Source organism: Myotis myotis, unplaced genomic scaffold (assembly GCF_014108235.1).
Source record: "Myotis myotis isolate mMyoMyo1 unplaced genomic scaffold, mMyoMyo1.p scaffold_m19_p_13, whole genome shotgun sequence".
NCBI classification, from domain to species: domain Eukaryota; kingdom Metazoa; phylum Chordata; class Mammalia; order Chiroptera; family Vespertilionidae; genus Myotis; species Myotis myotis.
The window spans coordinates 50,046,323-50,069,201 of NW_023416317.1; the positions used below are offsets into that span (position 1 = coordinate 50,046,323).

Here is a 22,879-nt window from a genome sequence, read left to right on the forward strand (position 1 = left end):
CAACCTCGAGTCCAGAACTGTTTGATGATGCAGGAACACGTAGATATGCCCAATAGCTTCCCAGGAGGGAAGAACCGCTCCCACTGTGGCCCCTTCCCCTGCCCTCAGCCAGCCCGCAGCCTGTCCCTGCTCAGGGCCTCACCCTGCTGCAAGGCCACTTCATGATGCAGAGCGAGCACTTGGTGCTCCTTGATTTAAAAATTGTACAAGCGGAGAATTCCATGCTACTTAAATCCTTTGCAAGTAATTACCAGATTGTTAATGACTTGATTCGCAGCTGAGAATTCATCCTGATAGGGACAAGATATGTGTCATTCCACATAAAAAGTGCAGAGATTATGCAACAAAATTAGAAATTAAGCATCAACGTTAAGATCTGTACCATTATTTTCACTTTGGGTTCTTTAATTTCATGTTTAGGTTAGCTTAATTTGTATTGTTTTCCCCCTTTCTTTGAATATATCACAAGAAGCAATGTGAAAATATTATATCTGGGGTGAATTCTCCCGTTCTGCCAATGAACTTGCTGCAGGGAGCAGCCTTCTCCCCTATAAATAACGACGGGCATCTGAAGGGTCTGCAGGAGAGCAGAGGGCACCTGGGAGGAGGTGGGGACCACTTCACAGGGAGCCCAGAGAGGTGGGTCTTTCCTGCTGAGGGAGCACAGCCTGAAAGAGAGGCCCCTCCTCTTCAGGGACTGGGTTTTCTGTGACCAGGAAACAGCATCAGGAGGAATTTTGTTGTGTTTGTCTGGTGTCCTATTTATATTTAGATATTTAATTCATCTGGAAACTATTTTTTGTTTTTAAAGTAGGAGTCCAACTTTGTATATCCCAAAGGAATAGCCATTTATATTTATTTAATTTTTAAATAAACCATCTTTTTTAGTAACCTAAATACTACCTCTATCACATATGTTTTGAGAATCTGTTCTGTTTCACTGACCTATTTGTCTCTTTTTGAGCCAATTCATATTGTTTTGATTGTAGTTATTATAGTAAGTTTTAGTATTTTTTCCCTGATTTTTTCTCTTACTTTCCCCCCTACAGGTTTGTTATTAATTTTTATATATTTATTTTTCCAAATGAACTTTAAAATTCCTTAGTTTCATTTCAACAAAATCCGTTGGTTTCTGATTACAATTAAATTTCTATGTGAATCTTGGGAAGATTTAATACTTTGTGATGAGTTTGCCTAAAAACACTGCATTCAGGATCTCCATTTATCAGTGCCTTATTCTATGTTCTTCAGTAAAATTTTGTTTTTCATCATATAAGCTCTGTACCTTTCTTATTTTCCTTTGGTAAATTGTATTGCTCTTATGAATAGTATTTTTCTAATCAATTTCCATTTCTTACCAGTATAAAGAAAAGCTTTTAAAAAGTATTTATATCCAACAACTACTAAGCTCTCACTTGCTGCTGCAAATACAGATGTTTGCTCTGCCAGGACTTACACCATTTGTTTTATATCTTCTCTTAGTGCATTAGTTAGGGTCATGTTGAATAGTAAACATCCCTGTGTTCGTCTTGAATGGTAATGGCCTCAATATTTCACCATTACCTAAGTTGTTTGTTGTAAGATTCTAGTAAATGGCCTTGATCTTATTTAAGTATCTTTTTCTACTTCTATTTTAGGGAGTTGTTTGTTTGTTTTCTTGTTTTAATTAGGAATGACCATTTAATTTTACCAAATGTTTTTTGGCCTCTATGTTTTATTGATATTGTTTTAATGTTTTCACTGTAAAAAATATAAATGTAATAAATCTGTTGATAGCTTTCCTAATGGTGGGCAATCCCTGCATTCGTGAAATAAACAATGCTTGGTCATGTAATATTATTCTGTTAATTCACTACTGGGTTCTATGTGCCAGTACTGTATTTAGAATTTTTGCATCTATATTTATAGTGAAATTGGTCTTTTTTAAAAAAAAAATCAGTATTAAGTATATTCTAGCTTCTTAGAATTAGTTGGGGTAGCTTTCCATTCTTTTCTATGGCCTAGACCAGTTTGAGTACACAGTATCTGTTCTCTCATGATGTCTGCTGTCCAATGTTAATAAGAGTTTTGATTACTACCAAACTTTTAACCTTTATCATTGTGAGTTTAAAATACCTTATTGCTTTAAACTTTAAAGGGAGGCCTCTAAAATGCTTGTTTTCCCCTCTCATTCAAACTGCCAAGATTTGGGCTGTTTTATTGTTTTGCTTTTTTTTTTTTTGCTTGTGTTTACATGAAAAGTTTTAGAGTTTTAGTAACAAGCTGAAAGCTTTTGCAACAGGAAGGATCCATGAGGGGGGTGCTGTACATATAGCGTCCAAGGCTTTTGCTGCTGCATCCATAGTTGGAGACGTGAGAAGGGGAAGGAACCTACATTTAGCAGGGAAAGGAGGACAGGCTGGTTGTTAAAAGCCTGGCTCCAGCTCCAACTCCCTGCAAGCTGGGTGACGTTAATTAAGCAAACCTCTGAGCTACAAGCCGTTTTTCCTCATCCATGAGTCATGTTGATAACTGCCGAATACAACCGCTACGAGGATCAGAAGAAATAGTACTCAAAAGCGTCTAAATCCTTAAAGCACTGTGTTGATACAAAGGTTACTTTATAGGGTTATTCTTATCAAATGATTCATATAATAGGAAATGTCTTTAATGAAAGGTGATTTGTATTTGCAAATGTTTATTTGGGTAGCTGTTGATTTATTATAAGACAGTCTTTTATTTTTTATTTTTTATCAGGATCAGTAAGTAATGACCATGAGATAATTAGAACAGGTTTTAAATTTTGCTAAGTCATCTCAGGTTTAAAGATGTTACACTGTACCCCAGTGAGCCGGCCAGGGCACATTTTAACTTCCTGGGATCATTCGCAATCTTAAGTGAACAAAACACCAGCTCATTGATATTGTGGGCATCACTACACTTTGCTTTTTTCCTTGTCCTCGTAGAGAGAGAGAGAGAGAGAAAGACTTTTCCCATGTCCTTTATTTAATCACCTGGAAATAGAGATCCCCCCCCCCCCCTTTTTTGTAGCAAAATGCTCCTGTAGCACAAAATATTTTCTCCAGCGTGTACTTACAGCACCGGCTAATTGAATCACAGCACGTGCTAAGCACCTGAAATGAATGTTCGTAAAGAGTCCATCCTGGCAAACGGTGTATGAGCTCCGCGGTGACATGGTGAGAACTTGCTGCGTCCTCTTTCGCCCCTCGAGTCTGCAGTGAAAGGTGTATAATCAGTTCCTTTAGTTCACACCAGGCCCCTACTCGCCGTGCGATCAGCTGCGGACATGTGAAGTCCAAATACTTAGTCGACTGGTCGTGCCCACTGCGGGAGAGTACAGCCTCCACCTCCGTAATCAATCAAGGATAATATTGGCTTAGGAATCATCTGAGCAGTGTGAGGTGCTGAGTGACTGACGTACTCCTTCGTCTCATGGTTAGGAGCCAGGGCGAGCGCTGAGTGCTGTCCAGGGTGCAGCAGCAGGAACGACTCTGTGGGAATCTCGACACTGCGGGGAACCCCGCTGCAGAAGGGAGGCCCCTCGGATGCAATGTCATTTTGCAATGCAAATGAGAGCAATGAAACAGGGCATCTGAAGGAAATATCACAAGATCCCCGACGCTATAAAAATATCCGATCGCTAAACTCATTGGGAAAAGGGCCCAGGGCCTGGAAGCAGATCTTTTTCACTGGGATGGAGTCACTTAAGAGATCATTCTTTTCACAACAAAGGAACACACAGATAGAAGAGGGTGAAGGTGTTTTTGAAGGAACGACCTTGTTGGATTTCTGCCGTGTGACCATTGGGTGCTGATCGCTCAGCAGTGCCCAGACCACAGCAAGCTCAGAGCATAAAATCGTTTGCTCCTGAGAGAAGATATAATTAAATAATTCTGAAACATGACCAAAAATTGAATCTCTGAAGAGACAAATTCAATAGCAGTCTCTTTCTTCAACATCCATGTCCTATTTATTGAATTGCCTGCCCATTACTCATTTCTCCGGGAAACTCGCCTCCGTCCCTGACGGCAGTGGGTGCAGCTGTGGCTCCTGGTGGAAACAGCCGTGGCTTCTGGTGAAAGTGCGCCCCCCCCCCCCCCCCCCCGCCCCATGATGAGCAGTGGGCACCCAGCCTAGGCGTCACCAGGCCACTCTTCCTTGGAGGGATTGGAACTGTCCCCAGGGGGCGCTCGTCCTGGTCTGGCTGCTCCTGGACCCGAGAGCTGTGAACTTGGGAGCTGTTGTTGGTCTCTGCTTTGGTCACACAGCCCGGGGAGCATTGAGAGCCCCTTTGGAGATCGATGGGAACTCAGAAAAGAGGCCTCAGGGGCGGGTGAGGGTTAGCACGTCCATCTGGTGTGGCGTCCTGCGTTGTAGATGAGGGCCTGAGTGTACTGGGAGCTGTTCCTGGGCAGAGTGGTCCATGAAGCAGCTGGTTGCACACTGGGGAGCAGTGGCATGGACTAGATGACCGTTCAGGGGCTGCCAACCCTGAGAGCCCATGGTTCTCTAGAGGCACAGATGACATGTGTCCGAGTCCTTGCCAAATTTAAAAACTGGATTTTACAAAATTCTCTGCTTACGGTTGACCAAGCATATTGAGATTCCTTTGATAATCACATTTAGGTTTATGAAAGTAATACATATTTGTAATCTGAAAGGTCAAATATTTCTTTAAGAGCACAGTAATAACAACATTACAGGTCACTGCTTTCTTCTCATTTCTTAGTGTCAGTGATTCAGTGGTTTAGCCCTTCTAGTTACATCTACATTTCTAAAAAACATGTTCAGTTTTACTGACTCCCCTACTAAATAATATGAATGTCTTTACACTCGCCACATAACTTCTGTTTCTCCATCCTCCCCATGTAGCTTTACATCGCAGTTTTTGGCTAAATTAATATTGAATGATTACATTACTACGTAACTGTTACTTTCAGGTAAGCGTATAGTGTGCCCTGATTATATTTCCTTAAACATAGTTGAGCTGATCATTGCCTTATATTTAATCTGCTTGGTTTTCTACGTACCTATGATGGATTCTTTCCTAAACTCGGTGTCCTTAAACACATCAGGTAACTTATTTGTGTTCCCTTCTGTTGTCTTCCTGGGAGAGGTTACTCCGGGAATCATGGTGTCCGGTCCCGATCTTGGCAGCTCCCTCTCTAAATATGCTGTGAGACTCTCCCCCTCACTCTAACTTCCTGAGAATGGACTTCGCTTTGCTCCAACACCCTTTCCTAATCCCTTCCATGCTGGCTGGTCCATGGCAGAGAAATTTTAGGATCCTGTGTGTCTGAAAACTTCCCCATGGCCAGCTTCCCTCCAGATTTGGAAGGCTCTGCGCTGTTGCCTGCGGTGATGGTGGGAGCTGACGCTGGGCTCACCCTGTCTTCCCCCCGCGACCTGCTGGCCTCTTAGATGCTTTCAGGTTTACCCACGTTGTTCTGAAATGTCTTAGTGCTATGTCTCGGTGGTTGGGCTTCTTTTTTCTTTCCCATCAATTGAGCTTGACACATGCAAACTCCTGTTCTTCGGTTCTGTGGCATTTCTTGAATTATTTCTTTGAAAAGTATCTTTCTCCATCTTTTATCTCCTCTATTCCTGGGCCTCCATTGCATTATCTGGATTTATCATTTGTTGTGTATTGCCCCCCCCCATTTTCTGTCTCCTTTTTTGTTTTGATTGTTTTAGTCTGTTTTGAGACTAAACTGTATTTTCTAATTCTTCTGTTGAATTTATTTCTGTTGTCATATGGTTAGTGTCCAAGAGCTCTTTGTCCTCCGAATGATCTCACCCCCTTTAAAAATAGTCTTCTGCGCTTTGCTTCCTGAAGGCACTGTCATTTCTCTCAAGTTTTCTTTGGGTCCTTGCCTTGTCTGTCTCCTCCGAATTCCCCTTTCAGTGTAATGGCATTTTCTTTGCAGGGTGGGTGGGGGCTGGCTCTGCTGGTGAGGAGAGAGGGGCCACAGGAGCCCGTCCGAGGTCGGGTTCACTGGGTCCGGGCACGGAGGGCTTTCATTTTAGTGAGGTTTGGGAGGAGAGGGGAGCAGAAATAAGCTCATCTGTTTATTCCAGAAGTGCCTCACATCCCGGTACTACATTTTGATTTTAACCATTTGGTAATTAACTTTTCTCCTGCTCAGTCTACCTAATACTTATTTAGAAATGCCTGCAGCTTTGTAAAACTTCCTCTTCTCTTTAAGGCTCTCTTCAGGGCGATGTACCAATCACATTGCCCTGAGGGTCGTTACTTGTCCAGTTCTGTTTTTATCGCCGAGTTCTGTGCAGTTGTAATTTTTACTACATTGTTTAATTTTAGATCGGCCAAATTCTGAATTGTTACATCCAAGTCTAATGTTTGTTTTTTTGTTTGTTTTTTTTTTTAAAGATATATTTTATTGATTTTTTACAGAGAGGAAGGGAGAGAGATAGAGAGTTAGAAACATCGATGAGAGAGAAACATCGGTCAGCTGCCTCCTGCACACTCCCTACTGGGGATATGCCCGCAACCCAGGTACATGCCCTTGACCGGAATCGAACCTGGGACCTTTCAGTCCGCAGGCCGACGTTCTATCCACTGAGCCAAACCGGTTTCGGCAGTCTAATGTTTATGTTTTGTTTCTGCCTCCACCTACTTGAAGATGGAAGTCACTACAAATGTAAAACTGTGAACAGAAATGAGGCTAAGAAACCTTTAGACCCTGTCTGGACCAGCAGGGACAGTATGTTCTTACCCACCCGCACAAGGTGAGAAATTCAGTACCGTTCAGCCTTCAGTCTTGCCTTTCGTTCTCCCTTCATCTGAAGTGAAAGGGGAAAGGTAATACATCTTTTTGTTATGAAACAAAATAAAGCATAAACATTCTTCTTCAGAAACACATTTTTTAAATTAAACTCAGAGTTGACTTTATTATGTAATTCCTTGAATGGGAACCTTGGTTTGCATAACGACCAGTCTCCTCAAGAACAGTTTCCGGAAATGTGCAGAATATGCCGTTCAGATGGTTCAGTGTCATTTCTAAAGGGCCCTAGCGTGTAGAGGCGCTTCTGCGGGGGCTTGGCTTTGCTTTCTGAGGCTTTAACCTTAAAATAAGGATAGAATGTGCAAGTCTAATCACCGAGTAAACTTTTTCAACTACTTGATTTCTCCAGCTTTTGCCAAATGTTGGGTCATGGTCAGTTTACTTTTGAATTATCTACAACCTACACATGGTGTGAATATTCCATATTGTTTAAAATGAGAAAAAAAAATCATATCAAGCGAGAACACTACGCTGGGGTGAAAGTTAAGCATTTATGAAATTAACTACGTACTTGTGCCTGAAAACTCCTCTCCACCTAGAAGGCCACCTGCGTTATCGTAGGCACAAGCCATCAGAGCAGATAGAGCCGCCGGGGGGCAGGCACCGAACCTGTTTCCTCACCTGCCAAGTGGGAGTGTAGCTTCTTGCTGTGAACAGTAAGTGAGTACATATACGGGAAGCACGTGGAGGAGGGTCTGGCACACGGTAAGCACTGTATCCAAGAGTTAATTTAAAAAGTAGGAACTGCTTTCTCCGGGGACTGGCGGCCGGGAAATCGCTTCAAGACTTTCCCACCCTCACCCACCATGTGTGCCCGTGCTGGGCTGGTTAGCTGTCACCTGCCGAGTCAAAGGGTTCCGTCCCAGTGTCAGTCATCCTTCTCCCTTTTCTGCTCAAAACCAGTAATTCGCACCTTCTGTGTTACGGTTATACTTGGTCCAAACAGGAAGACATGTCACCCACCTTCCCATGTGCTACTACACGTGATCACATGCCAAGCCCTCTGACAGCAAGGGGGATGTAAGGGTATTTAAGACGAGGAGCAATTTACCATCAGGCCATTCCCTCCCATTCTGAGCTCACCACAAGGACAGTGGCCCAGGGTCTCAGGGAGCATTTGAACCTTGGATCTACACTGTGATTGTTCCATTTGACTCACAAGTGGCTTTTATGTGATCGTGTATTGACTTGACACTTAAAAAAATAACCATCGGGCTCCGCCGGCGTGGCTCAGGGGTGGAGCATCGATCTATGAACCAGGAGGTCATGGTTTGATTCCCAGTCAGAGCACATGCCTCAGTTGCAGGCTCAATCCCCTGTAGGGGGCGTACTGGAGGCTGATTGATGATTCTCTCTCACCATTGATGTTTCTCTCTCATCATTGATGTTTCTCTCTCATCGTTGATGTTTCTCTCTCATCATTGATGTTTCTCTCTCACCGTTGATGTTTCTCTCTCACCGTTGATGTTTCTCTCTCACCGTTGATGTTTCTCTCTCATCATTGATGTTTCTCTCTCATCATTGATGTTTCTCTCTCATCATTGATGTTTCTCTCTCTCCCTCTCCCTTCATCAATAAAAATATATTTTAAAAAAATAACCATCAGTTGTTCTCAGCTACTTTCTTAATAAGGTAAACAGAAGGATAATAGTAGTGGATCTTTTTCCCCCCAGTAGTTCTTTAAAGCTTTATTTAAAAAAGACTTTTATACCTAGGGAAAATGTGGGAGTATCCATGGGAATGCACCAAATACAGAAACTTTATTAGTACAACTGGTTACAGGGTAGAGTTTTAACACCCCTGGTGTATACCCTAAGAGCCATCCTCTGTCTGCAGTGGAGGGATACAGTGAGGTTTCAGGTCAAGAGTAGAAAATGTAGACTTTTAAGGACTATTCTGTTTCCTATGCATAGAATTTTGAAAATTTGAGACTTTGTATCCCAAAATGAGACATCTTATGGTAAGTAATTAAAAAAAGAGTTTTATTTGTACTCAATTTCTTAGTATTTCTTTTGTAATTGGATGCACCTTTACTGTGAGTTAAACCTGGGATTGAATGTTTGATGTTATTTAAATAGGTTTCCAACTGGGGGAGAGTGTTTTCTGGGCCACCACAGCCGTGTTATGTAAGAGAGGAAGTCATTATATCACCTTCCAAAAATACTTTCCTGAAAAAATATTTTGCAATCAGGATATGTCTGTTTAAATATGTACTGCTACAGACCTTGTTATCTTGATGTACAATGTACATTTTTAAATTAATACTTTAGAGCATTTTTCGTTTTACAGAAAAATTATATTGAAAGTACAGAGTCACCATATACCCCCAGTTCCCCCAGTTTCCCCTACTATTAACGTCTTTCATTAGTATGGTACATTTGTCATAGTTAATAAACCAATATTGATCTGTTAGTAACTAAGGCCACAGTTTACATTAGGGTTCACTCTGTGCTGACCTTGGGCTCAGCTTCTCTCTTGGGACCTCAACCCTACACCAGGCCCTCTCCCCAATGATCACTTGCTTTCCTTAAGGGACACGCCCCTGGCTTTAGCGTGAGCGAGGGTAGAACCTGCAGTTACTTGTCTTACAAGGCACCATGAGAAGGGGCTCCCTGTGGCCCCAGCTTTCCTGAAGACAGTCCTCTGATGCACTCACTTTGGTGCGGACTCCCTGGCCCACTTTCCTTTGTGGGGTTGAACATGACATTGGCCCCTCTCTGAGGCTCCTTAGGGAGTTCCTTCCTTTGTCTCAGGAGATGAGCTGTACTTTCTGTTCCATCAGAAGTTGTGGCAAATTCTCTTGTTTTCCAGTCTCTCTCTCTCTCTCTTTTTTTTTAAGAGCATATACTTCTGTCATTTCAGGGGACCCGGGGAGGTGGAAGAAGTAGCTGTGCATGCTACCATCTTAAAATGAAAATTTCTGAGGTTTTTTTCCCCTTGAGAGCCTAATTGCACATATTTTTTTCAATCTTGACGCCATTAACCATTTATGGATGGGCATTTGGCGTGTAATTCGTCTGGTAATCATCAGAGGATGTTTTTCGGATGGAATTTCTTTTATTCAGTGGTGGCTGGCTCTGAATGGAAAGAGGTGCCACTGTAGAAATCAGATTAGCTTTCCAGAATTTCAAGAATTCAACTCTAATTTGCATTTTCTATTTCAGAAGAGAGGGTTGGGGACACACTGCTATAAACACAGCTGCTACTGTGGTCACGTCGTGAGCTTTCTAGTTTTTGTAAAATAAAATGGTCCTGCTCTCTGTGCACCTGGCACAAGCTCCCGAGGGCTGACCGCCCTGCAGTGACCGAAGGTGCAGTACGTGCTGCTGGCAGAGTAGGTGGGACCTACCGCTGGCGCTGGAAGGGTTCCACTGCTGAGTGCTAATCTCCTCTTCTTTCCCCCCCTAACGAAGGCACCCTGTAATCATTACTTGAAGCACATTGTTTGGACTGCCAACCTCTTTGTATGTATTAGTTTTTAAATTCTGCCCATTTGCCCTAGCCGGTTTGGCTCAGTGGATAGAGCGTTGGCCTGAGAACCGAAGGGTCCCAGGTTTGATACAGGTCAAGGACACGTACCTCAGTTGCAGGCTCGATCCCTGGCCCTGGTTGGGGCACATGCGGGAGGCAACCAATTGATTTGTCTCTCTCATATCGATGTTTCTCTCTCTGTGTGTCTCTCCCACTCCCTTCCACTCTCTCTAAAAATCAGTGGAAAAATATCCTCAGGTGAGGATTAACAAAAAAGTAAAAAAAGATAAAATTCTGCCCATCCTCCCCCCTCCCCCCGGCAAATGTTTTTTCTCTCCCTTACTTTGTTTAGGATATAATTATGTGAGTTTTACTTTAAAAGAAGATTGTTGGTGAAGAATCACAGTCGTGGCCCAGAAATTGTCTTCTCTTTTCATAGACAGACTATGAAAAGCCCATCAACTATTCATTTTGAGTATGTTTTTCTGCAAATCTGCGCAGATTCGTATTTCATCTTAGGTTTTCTTTTATTTACGAAAACAAGCTGAAATGCTTTTCATCATTTTTCTCTCACTTCAGTTAGCATAGTTTTTTAGCCTTAAAACAGACTTGCTGTATGGAAAATATAAACAAGATTTTAAAAATTAAACTTTTGAAACTTGGTGGGTGTCTTAAATTATCCTTTCCTGACCACGGAGACAGTGTTGGCTCATTTCTGCCTCTTTTCACCCCAAACTGCAATGGTGTCCTCCCCACCCCATTCATTCCCAAGCATCCGAGGTTGTCAGGGTGGGGGCAGGGCAGAGAGAAAGAGTTTTCTAGCACCAGCTCATACATTAACGAACAGGTGTCTGTGAACGGGGATGCTCCTCAGTCCTCCCAGGGGTGTGCTCACTTTTTTTAAAAACGATGTGTTTAAACCAAACAAACCTGTAAAATTGGTGGAATTTCTGGGTGTGTAGCAGAGTCAGGGCGCGGGGGAGGGCATCGTGGTGGCAGAAGATTTGGGAGGTAAGGATGTGGTGGACAAAGGCCACATCTGAGCAACGTGCCCTGTATACCCCCCCCACCCCCCAGGCATTTGCAGAATGAGTGCATGAAAAATGATTGCCGGACTCTGAGTCCCCAGGTGTCTGGTTTGGGTCTGCACTGGGCACAGGGACAGTTGTGACCAGGTGGGCGGGTTAGGAGCCGGACAGGGCTGGTGTCACTCATTGGTGAAGTGGGGGTTCCCTGTGTTCTTTTTCACAAACGTGTTTTTCCCCATGAAAAGCCACACGTGTCCACTACATGCTGAAGATAAAGAGCTCACCCGTAGCACCACCATCCAAAGAAACCCACTGTGACCAGCTGACACATGTTACAAGCACCTTACGGCCGAGGGAAGCCCACAGCGGGTCTTTCTTCTCACTAATCCCCACCGACAGTCCAAGGAAGAGAAAACAGGGTCAGATTTGTTAGGAGAGAGGAAGGAGGCCAGTGCCTGAGTCATGATGGGGCTTTGACAACTTAGGACACGCAGTTTCTCAACAATACGGAAGATGTCTTTTGTTTATCTCCACTGCAGGGGTTAAATGCAGTGATATCCCAGTATTCTAGTGGAATGAAATAATGGAGACAGCCACATGTTATTTATCCTTCATCCTCCTTTTGAAAATATGACAGTAAAACATTCATTTCGTTTTTCAGCTGTCACTTTGTTGTTGTTGTTAGTAATTCAATGCAACATTTCTTAGAGGCTGTCTCATCTCCTTCACTGATATTTCTGAATGTCTTTTATTTCTTACCTTTAAAATTATTTCACAGCCTTTCATATTTAATGACTCATGCTATCATCAAAGAGGCAACTTTATTTCTTGATCGTTCAGGTTTCTGTGGGTGTGGATCCTGGGTCACAAAATGAGGCTAGAATTGGAGACCCATCTGGGAGTTGAGGTTGTGCATCTAACAGGCTTACCATTGGAAACAGTCCTGGTGGCTTATTTCTGTCCCGGAGCGCGAGAGGCAGAGTTATAAACCTCCCATCGTTGTCACAGAGAACCTCTTTACGATGTTGAGGTCGCAGGGAAGTCACACAGCCACGCTGTAGGTTCCCGTGTTATACCGGACACGCTCTGCGCAGTGTAAAGGACGCTCTCTGCATGTCTGTGTACCTGCCCGGCAGTATTTGGAGCTAGCAGTGTAATGTAGTACATCACTATCAGGCACTTCATCAATATTTATTGGTTATTATTTCATGAAAGAAACTACACAGGCTCTATGGAGGGTGCAGAGGATTTGGGGCACCTGCTGTGTCAGACACGTGCACGTCATGTCGCTCGGCCTGAGGCACAGCACAAGGAGGATGTTGCTGGGTAAAGAACAAAGTGATGCGAATGTCGGATGCTGAGGTGCATTGGCCATTAAGACCCAGAGAGAGAAAAGCATGGTGTGGAAGACTGTCCAGAATAATCTTTGTTTTTTCCTATAAAACGGTGAGGGCAGCCGATGGGATCCATGTAAGGGAATAACTGATTTTAAAAGAACAGAGCAAAGCAGTCGGTGATGATGGAATGGGCCACAGTGGGTGGACTAACTGTAACTCAGGGGCCTGGTTGATCTTTGATGCATTGCAGGCCAGTAATTAGAAACGGCCCAAGATTAATGCGCAGGATTGCAGACTGCTCAGCTCCTCATCTGTTTCCTTGCCCCTGCGGTCGACTGTGGCACATCAACGTGTACTCTTTCTTGTTTTCAGCACGCTCTCCTGGCTTTGAAGTTTATACTTGCCTTTGCCATCCATGATAAACCACAGCACATCCAGCTGAAACTGGCCAGATTGGAATTTGAGTCTTTGGAGGCACTGAAGCAGCAGGTAAGGGCAGCTGTCCTGAAAATAAACGTGTGTCTCTGGCAAAGGCCAGGAGACGCAGTTCGGAGCGCTGGCTCTCAGCATGTCCTCCGGCCTCGACCTGACCAGTTTAATAAGCACAGAAGTCTCCCGTTCAGGAGGGCATCGCAAAACCCACCTCCTGGTAACGTGAGCCACAAGCAGGTTAACGAACGAAATAAACTAAGCAAAACAAAAATAAGTAATGTTAAATGAAGAATAGGGCTGGCATTCAACAAAGAGCAGAGGTTTCCCAGAAGCACCTGGGGCGCTTGTTTCTGAGTCTGCTTCTACGGGAACATGAAGCAGGATGAAGTGAGTAAATAGAATCCTGAGTATCTTGGGGAGTGAGGGAGAACAAGGAAGTGTGGGCAGAAACAGCAAAAACTGTCAAAAAGTAGAAACCTCTTCCCATGACTTCCACATTCCACTAGAGACCAAAGAAATGAGAGAGAGAGAGAGAGAGAGAGAGAGAGAATGAATATATCATGCTGGAACTTACCAGTTCTCCCTCATGGTGAGGGTTTGAATAATTCCTTCACTCCCCTAATGCCATTTTCAGACTCACTCCCATTCACATACTTCCTCCTCTGTCCTTCTTCTTTTTACAAACATGCATATGTTTTTTTTTTTTAAGAAAAAAATAAACATCAGATGAAATCTTTAGAGTGAAATTTATTTTCCCATAATATGTATTTTAGACATAAAGCTTGAGGCCATGAATCAAGTGGGGAAACCAAGATGCCACAGGAGGCAGGTGGGACTTGCTTGTAAATTCCTTAGGAAACCTCCGGAAGGCTGAGTGAGTGAGACCGAGACAAGGACAGGCCCGCAGGCTGCTAACCTGGTGCCCCAATCAGAATTTAAAGCATTTGTTCAGCTCTCACTTAAGGCGAGGCTGAGACCGCATGGGCGAGGGGCAGAGGAGTAGATGGACGGGAGGGGTGGGCAGAGCCGCCCCGCCACACAGGGACGCTCCTTCATCTTTGCGAGGAGCCTGTGGGCACAGACAGCTGCAGGGGCCTCGATGCTCAGACCCTCAGCTTACGCCGTCCTCCTTCCTGAGACAGCATTGCCCCAGGATGCCCAGGAGTCCTGGCTCCTCCCGCTGTCCGTCCATCTCTGCTTCCACAGTTGTCTTCTGCCCACTTCGCAGAAGGAACCATCTTGACCCTATCATGTGCCTTGCCCCCAGGGTGAGAATCTCCCAGAGGACAGAGAGCCTTTCAAAACCGAGGTGGCGCAGCCCCCCAACCTCCCGCCCACCAAACCGAATCATCTCCTTACGAGATGCATTTTTAAACTTCATCCAGAAACATATGTCCAATAATTGTTTATTAAAATGTATTATTTATATAATTTTAATCATTTATGCATCAGTATAATTATAATGACCAGTCAGTGCAGAAGAAAATTTTAAATACTTACGGTACAGGACATTTTCATTTATGAGCATATTATAATTTCAAGCAAGCAAATATATTTTGGAAGGATACATTTCTTTGGGAGAAGTGGAAAGAATGTGACTTCAGAGGGAAAAAGGCAAGACATAAAATTTTTACTATTGATTAATAACATTTGTGTATTTTTAAATGTGTGATGGTGGATATCACGTTAGTACAGTACTTATTAGACTTGGGTATCTTTAATAGAGTGATCTACAATTTTATTTATAAGTGTCATTATTTGCAGTATGCTAGAAGTTACATTTTTGCAAATATTTCATTATTGATGAAAATGTTAGATGTCAACTTAAAATTGTGTGGGAAGGCAGGTAGCATCCAAAAGATTTAGGGGGTACGTAAGCAAAACAATTTAAAACTATAAGCATTGTCATTGTTCATTGACTACATTCCTAGTGAGATGTCACAGACGGGCAGGCAGCTTGCGGCCGGCACACACACACCTTCGCCCAGGTCAAGGCCAGTCTGGCTCTGTGTTAGGAAAGCTCTCCTCTCACCAGGAGTTCACGTGCTCATGTGTTTGTCTGAAAGCAGAGGGTCTCTATTGATGTTGGAAATTAATAACATGTCTCATGGTACTGACTATATTTACCTGAAAGTCCTGCTACAGAGCTGTTTTGTTTGCTCTCAGGGGACTCACGGATATTAGAGTTTATTAAGAATCTGGCTAAATGATCTCTCTAGTCCTCTCAGCTCCTAGAGTCCCACCTCTTCAGACACACCCTGCCTGACCATGCAGCAAAGCCCTAATTCAGAGGCACAATGTATTTACACTCATCTAACCAAAATTCTATCTCCTATTATTTTGAAAGAAGAAAAATATCTAAAAGGTTGTAAGTCTCTCTGGGCCTTTTTCTCCCATGGACATAGCTGTGATTCTCTGATTAAGATCACCTTCTGACAACACATGGTTCTGGTGCTGATTTTGCTGTGTGGGCCCTGGAGGGACAGAGCTGTGTGAAAGGCTTTGACTTGGTGCATTTATCAAACGCCTTCAGACAAGACGTTCCCACCTTGCACGAGAGGTGACTTTAAATTAGAGCGTGCGCAGCTCATGTCTCCGCTCCGTCAAGTGGGCAGGAGTCAGGGTTTCCAGGACCTTGTCTGCAAACCAGGGAGAGGTGTCCTCCCTCCACTGCTTCCTTGTTAAAGTGACAGCCTGAGAAGACAAGGTCCAGGGTAGAAGCTGGGCTGAGATCTGTCCCAGCTGCCCCCTCCCCTCTCTCCGTGCTGGCCTGCGTTCACGCTGTGCATGCTCCGCACAGCCGCGGGGGCCCGCGTTCACGCTGCTGTCATCATCTTGCCACGGCCCAGAGGTCCCCAAAAGGCCAGACGGTCCGAGGTGTGAAGGTCACCTGCTTTGTGCTTTTCAGAAACTCAGATTAACTGGCGTGGCTTCAGTGTACTTGCTGAACTATTGACATTTCCAGGATATAGAATTTTTCTTATTTTTCTTTAATCTGACATTTAGCAGACTGCTTTGTAAACAGGCAGAGCTTCGACCCACCGGGCTTTCCCCAGGTATCCGAGGCCGGGGGAGCGTCCGCCCTGTCTTCCGGTCAGTTGGTGGGCCCCCGATCGAAAACGGAGTTGTTGAAAGCATGCTTAAGAATAAGTCTCATTAATGCCTGGCCTGTCTCCACACTCTCTAGTAAGTGGCCAGAAATTGACAGCAAGCTTGTCAATAGAAATGATTACGTATGATTAGTTATTATACTGTATTTAATTTATATTTGAATGGCTACTTTTCAACTCTCTTTCCATTTTATGGACAAAATGCAATTGAGAAATTTAAGTCATCAGAGTTCTTAAATTGGGCTGTGCAACCTGAATGTAGAACTTTTGAAAAATACGTGTGCCTAGGCCCCACACTCTGAAGTTCCTGATTCCCTAGATCTGAGCCGGGCAGGCACCTACATTTATAAAACTCTTCCCATTGTTCCATGTCCCGACCCCAGCCCCCAGCCCCCAGCCCCCAGCAAAGATAGACCCAGGCGTGGTCAGGTGAGTGCGAGAACAAGTGAGTCCTGGGCCAAGTTCAGCCCTGGGAACCAGGCTGGGAGCCTCTTTGCAGCTTGGTTTTTGTTTTGTTAACTAAAGGCTGGACTCCATGGTCTGTGGGAAGGCTCTGGCTTACCTGTCTACACCCAGCACCCGTGTGGTTCTAGGGCAGGACGGGAGCCCCCCTGTAGAAGCGCTCTGTGGGTCCCAGTTACTCCTCAGCTCGGGATGGTGGGGTGTGGTGAGTGCAGGGCTGAAGGAGGAGAGGTACTGAAAGCAGTTGTCTTTCATTTTCAGATAGGAAAGCGCGGCATTTCTGAATGTATAGGCAAAGTAGGTATACTTAAGGCGGGAGGCAGACTGGGTGAAATAGAACTGTTTGCTTTGCAAAGGGCATTTTCAAGTGATCGGGTTTCAGCTGGTGAGACCTTTACAAAGAATCCTAGACAGTAAATAGCATCCTGGGGATGCCCTTTTATTTCTTTTCAAATTGATTTATTCAATGCTCAGTAATTTTTTTTAATGTATTTTATTGATTTTTTACAGAGAGGAAGGGAGAGGAATAGAGAGTTAGAAACATCGATGAGAGAGAAACATCGATCAGCCGCCTCCTGCACACTCCCTACTGGGGATGTGCCCGCAACCAAGGTACATGCCCTTGACCGGAATCGAACCTGGGACCCTTCAGTCCGCAGGCCGACGCTCTATCCACTGAGCCAAACCGGTTAGGGCTGCTCAGTAATTTTTTAAAAAAAATTTTTAATCTTTATTGTTGAGAGATTACAAATATCCCCCCTTTTTTTCCTCCATTGCCCCCTCCACCTGGTTCCCTCCCCACCCAGGCCTTATATGTGGAATCTAAAGCTCAGTAATTTTAAGATTCAATTAAAAATAGAAAGGAGTCAGGGCATGGGATGGCCTGGAGCATCCTGGGTTCAGTCACCACAGAACCGGCCTCTGGGCAGCCAGCCTTCCCGGAGGGAGCCACACCCACAGAAGCAGAGCTGGGTCCAAATGGAGCCTTTGAGGAGGATAACAGCCTAGGAAATCAGTAGAAAGAACAAGATAAGGGCTTTCGGAGGACACCACATGCTAATTATAGCCTCAGTGACCACATGTCAGACGTGGGACCCTGGACAGGGCAGGCCACGGGCCAGCCTGCATGAGGTAATGCTTTTGTGCTCTAGGTTCAGCGTATGTAAACCAACTCCAGCAGCTCCCAGAGCCTCTGAACCTTTCTCTCCCTGCATTTGTGCTCTGAGTTATGTAGACAAATAAGCGTTTTTAGTGGAAAGTTGAAAGTTTCACACGTAGAATGAGGGTGTGAAGTATTTGACGGTTGAACATGTATCACATGTTGGTCTGTCAGCATGTCCTTAGGATGACCTACTGCATCCAGGGAAAGACCAGCTTCTGAGAACCCCGGGGGCAGGCGGCGCGGAGCCTCAGTCCTGGGGGAGGAGGTGGTCCGTTTCCCAGGCCCTCGAGGGAACGGTAAACCAAGTTTGGTGTTTCGGGAGTCAGGTGGCCCTCTGAGCTGGTCTGCCACCTCTTCCTGTGTCAGGTGGTTTGTCTCACCACCCTGTGCAGCTTCAGGGTGAGCGACTTGACCTTTCTGTGTCATCGTTTCCCCAACACTGAATGAGCCAAGGAAAATGATGCCCACATTTAAGGTGGATAAGGCTGAAGGGAAACAGTGTGACTAGGACGCAGTGGGAAGCAGGGGGTGGCGGGGGGCAGGAGAGGAGATGAGGATGGTGATGGTGATGGTGATGGTGATGGTGATGGTGGGGGAGGACCACCTCATACTTGGGCGCCCTGCATCACTGGGTAAACCAGGAAGGAATTCTGGGATAAAATGGTACCATAAGACCAGATTAGATGAGGAGTCACAATTCCACCTCTGTGAAATTCTTCACTAGTGAATTTCTATATAAATCGCTACTTATCTTATTCCCCTGGTTCTCTAAGAAAAATGGAAACTGTGTGTATCTTAATCATTCTCCCCAATGTAAGAAACACGGCCAAATCAGATTTGTTTTTACTTATAGAAGTACTGAAGGGGCCATGAAGCAGGATAAAATTTAGCGTCTTCCCGGTCTCCTATGAATGTGGGCCAGGAGCGGTGTTGGCAGAGGGCTGGCGGCCCAGGTCCACTCCCCACAGACGGGCCCAGGCGGGCTGTGCGGGAGAGGAGATACCTGAGCTTCAGCCAGTTCGCAGATGTCATTGAAATGTGTCTGTGTCTGTAAAGAAAACACTCACTCGAATAAGTCCTAGAGATTTCAGAATGCTTAAAACTGGAGCTTGAAAAAGAAAAGATATATTCTGGTAAGATGTTAAAAGTACTAAGAGTCCTGCCCTGACCGGTTTGGCTCAGTGGATAGAGCATCAGCCTGCGGACTGAAGGGTCCCAGGTTCGATTCCGGTCAAGGGCATGCACCTTGGTATGGGGCGTGGCTACAGTGTTTGGACAGGTTCAAGCTTTGGACTAATGAGAGGGCACAGTCCTCTCGTGGCCACGTGCAAGTCCCAGCTGGAGGGCAGAGCCTTCCCAGCACAAATACAGCCAACAGCTATAGCTGTAAGCTTGAACCTGTGGTCCGAAAACGTGGCCCCACGTGCCTGTGTGATAGAGTTCAGGTGCATGTAGTTGAGTAGGGTTGAGAATGCTGTAAACGTCTTGATCACGCCCTTACTTTGCCTCATAGCATCTGCTATAAATTAAAGACACAGCTTGTGGGCGCTGACACCATCTCCTCATCAGGGAGCAGCATCCCACCGAGACCCAGCTTTCATTCCTTGTCTGTCTTTCCTTAATCCTTTCATCACCCCCATTCAGGATCACCCTTGGCTGTGCTGGCACGGCACACCTTGGTTGTGGACACATCCCCAGTAGGGGGTGTGCAGGAGGCAGCTGATCGATGTTTCTCTCTCATCGATGTTTCTAACTCTCTGTCCCTCTCCCTTCCTCTCTGTAAAAAAAATAAAATAAAATATATATTTAAAATAATAATAATAAAGTTCTAAGAGTCCAGATCTCAGATTCTGTGCCAGATTAATAATTCCATTGTCTGAGGGCAACAGGTGTGAGAGTAGGTCTTCCTTTTCCAGGCAAATGCCTGTTATTTTTACCAGATGTTCTAGGACAGTGGTTCTCAACCTTCCTAATGCCTCAACCCTTTAATACAGTTGCTCATGTTGTGGTGACCCCAACCATAAAATTATTTTCGTTGCTACTTCGTAACTGTAATTTTGTTACTGTTATGAATCGTAATGTAAATATCTGATATGCAGGATGTATTTTCATTGTTACAAATTGAACATAATTAAAGCATAGTGATTAATCACAAAAACAATATGTAATTATATATGTGTTTTCCGATGGTCTTAGGCGACACCTGTGAAAGGGTCGTTCGACCCCCAAAAGGGCTGCGACCCACAGGTTGAGAACTGCTGTTCTAGGATATTAAGACTATATTGCTGATTTCATCAGGGTCAAAGATATTTGTCTGTGACTACCAGACTAGAAGCTTCCTAGGGACAGGCTTACTCTTGACACAGAATTTATATTTGTTGAATGAATGAGTCAGTAATTAAGTGAACATTACTAGGTGAAAGCCTCATTCTTTTGTGCCCTTTTCTATTACTAAATTCTAGCCCTTTGACTTTGAAATTATCTTCTGAGTGTTAACTTGGGATTCAGGAACCATGTCAGGAAACCACAGGCTTTATTTTTAACTTTTATTTTTAATTACTAGTATATTGCTAAAACAGAAAATCTTTTATTTAATGTAATAAACATTATTATTTTCCATTGATTTCTAATGCTACAGAACCTCAGACATGATTGAGTATTATGTCATGCAGTGAATATAAACCTAAGAGATTGGGATGAAAATATACTGATCGATAGGCTAAGAAATTTAGACTTTTAAGTAAAGCCCTAAAAACAGGACATGTAGTGATTTGCCTCTGTCTCATAAGACTAGAATGCAGAAGACAAGAAATGTTTGGATTTGAGAAGTTTTTTAAATACTACCTAATCAAAGGAAAATGATCACTTTGCATTAATAATGGCTCTAAGAACACAGATAGTGAATCATACTGAATGCATATGTAAGGCAAAATTAAAATACAGGTATTAAAATTCAGCAACAAATATTAATTGAGTACAATCTATGATCAAAGCTAAAAATATAAATTATCAGAAATTCCCTGCATTATCTGTCAAATGTTAGAGTTGAAAAACTTCTTGTGCCAAGCCCTGACTTAACAGATGGAGGAAAAGGTCTTTCACTGTGGCTGCCTGCTGCAAAGATGTCCCCGGTGTCCCTGCCTCCTTGTGGAGTGGCACACTGTAGGTCAGTGATGGCGAACCTTTTGAGCTCGGCGTGTCAGCATTTTGAAAAACCCTAACTTAACTCTGGTGCCGTGTCACATATAGAAATTCTTTGATATTTGCAACCATAGTAAACCAAAGACTTATATTTTTGATATTTATTGTATATATTTAAATGCCATTTAACAAAGAAAAATCAACCAAAAAATGAGTTCGTGACACGCGTGTCATAGGTTCGCCATCACTGCTGTAGATTCTAAAACAGTGAGTTACCTTCTCTTTAAAATCCCTTTGAAATTGAATCACCCTGAAAGGGTTTTTGGACAGTACGAACCACTTAGTGTGCTGATGGCTAGGCACCTGAAGTGGATATTTGAACAACTTGTCTTGCGACCCCTTGTGTCAACTGCATGAACTCGCCTCCGGCGGGGTGGGTGAGCTGGATTCAGAGAACGGGTCTGGATTATTCTGCACCTGCAGTTCCCCAGGAGAACCATGAGATGAGTAGGTCTTGGATTTGGACATCTCATCTTCCTGTGATGTCCTTGCTGATGCCTTTTGCCTGTGGGATAAAGTGATGTGACCAGGTGAAGAAAGCAAGCGGTGGGGGCCAAAGAGCAGAATCCCAGACCTGCTGTAAGGACATTGGGTCCCGAAATTCAGTTAAAAAACACATCATCTTCTCTTTCCTTTCAAAAGTCTGCTTCATGCCCCATTCTATCCTGAAGTGGCTGGGAGGAAACGAATTTTTCCCTCATGAATTTTTGAGTTTTTATTTTTTCCTGGTGGCTGTCCATTTAAAGTCTATAAGGTGGTTGCTATCTGCCAGGAAACTATGTTATCAGGACTCTAACTTTAAATTCTTGGTCCCCACCCCCTAAAAAAAAAAAAACAAACAATTTGGAAAAAATCCCTTACTTGTTATTTGGAAAAGAAACGCATCTCCAGATTGTCTTCGCTTCTCCGTTCAAGTAGCGTCAAGCAGTGTTTGTGGGCAGATCTGCAGGCTGTTTTGTTGGCGTTGTCTTGAGAAAAAAAAAAAGATGGGCGTATTTTTAATTTGCACGTCTGGTTTTAGTCACAGGCCTGGGGAAGATGATCTGCCAAATGTCTGAGAGACGCAGCTCCACCCCCTCTCCTTGCACATGTGCTAGGTACTGTTTTGATTGGAGACAGAACAAATCCAGATTGCCTTTTTTGACTCTGTGGACTAATGGGTTCACTTATTTTTCATGTATGTTGTAGAAAACCATTTCCAAACGCATCAATCTGGGTTATTTACATGTTGCTCAGGATAGCTGTGCACAAATCATTTCTGTGAAAACGTCGTGTGATTAAACCATTACAGTGGGAGAAACTCGCGAAGGAATTGTCATTTTTCTTCACAGTCTGTACCAAAACATTGGCCTGAGATGAAGCATTTTGGTTCTCTGAGGATATGTCATGTGCCCAGAGCAGGAAGGGGGTTTGCAAACCTTGGGGGTTAAGAGAATAGCTTTTGGAATCAGGTATATGTCAGGAATTCCAGCTTCACCTTTACTTAGTAACTCTGGGCAAGATACCAAACCCTTCTGGGCCTCAGTTTCTTGCTCTGTAAAGTAGGCCCAGTGACAGGAACACCGCTCAGGGTGAGCAAGTGGAGTCAGGCCTGGCTGGCCACCCTGAGTCAGTAGCTTTCCCACCATTTTCTACAAGAGCAGATGGGTATAAAAAACCAGAATTCTCAGTTGAGTGCAACAAAGAACATCTTGACCAATAGGAGATAAAATGATATTCCATCCTTGGAAGTGGCTGGTTTTCATGCTCTATCCTTAGAGATCTAGCAAAAGAGAAGTAACTGCCTGCTTTGACACTTGACCTGCTGCTTTCTGGCAATGAGCACTCTCACATCCCTCCTGGCCTGTGAGTCCTTAAAAGTAGTTGCTGT

At 44.0% G+C, this 22,879-nt stretch overlaps 1 protein-coding gene across 5 annotated transcripts in view; it reads left to right on the plus strand.

Annotated features, from left to right (window-relative positions):
* ANO10 (anoctamin 10) overlaps positions 1-22,879 on the plus strand; it is a 109,507-nt gene that overhangs the window by 66,618 nt on the left and 20,010 nt on the right. For all 5 annotated transcript variants that reach the window (XM_036333140.1, XM_036333138.1, XM_036333136.1 and 2 more), the window contains exon 12: positions 13,015-13,131. In XM_036333140.1, coding sequence (XP_036189033.1) covers positions 13,015-13,131 — 117 coding nt within the window. The remainder of the gene's footprint in view (positions 1-13,014; positions 13,132-22,879) is intronic.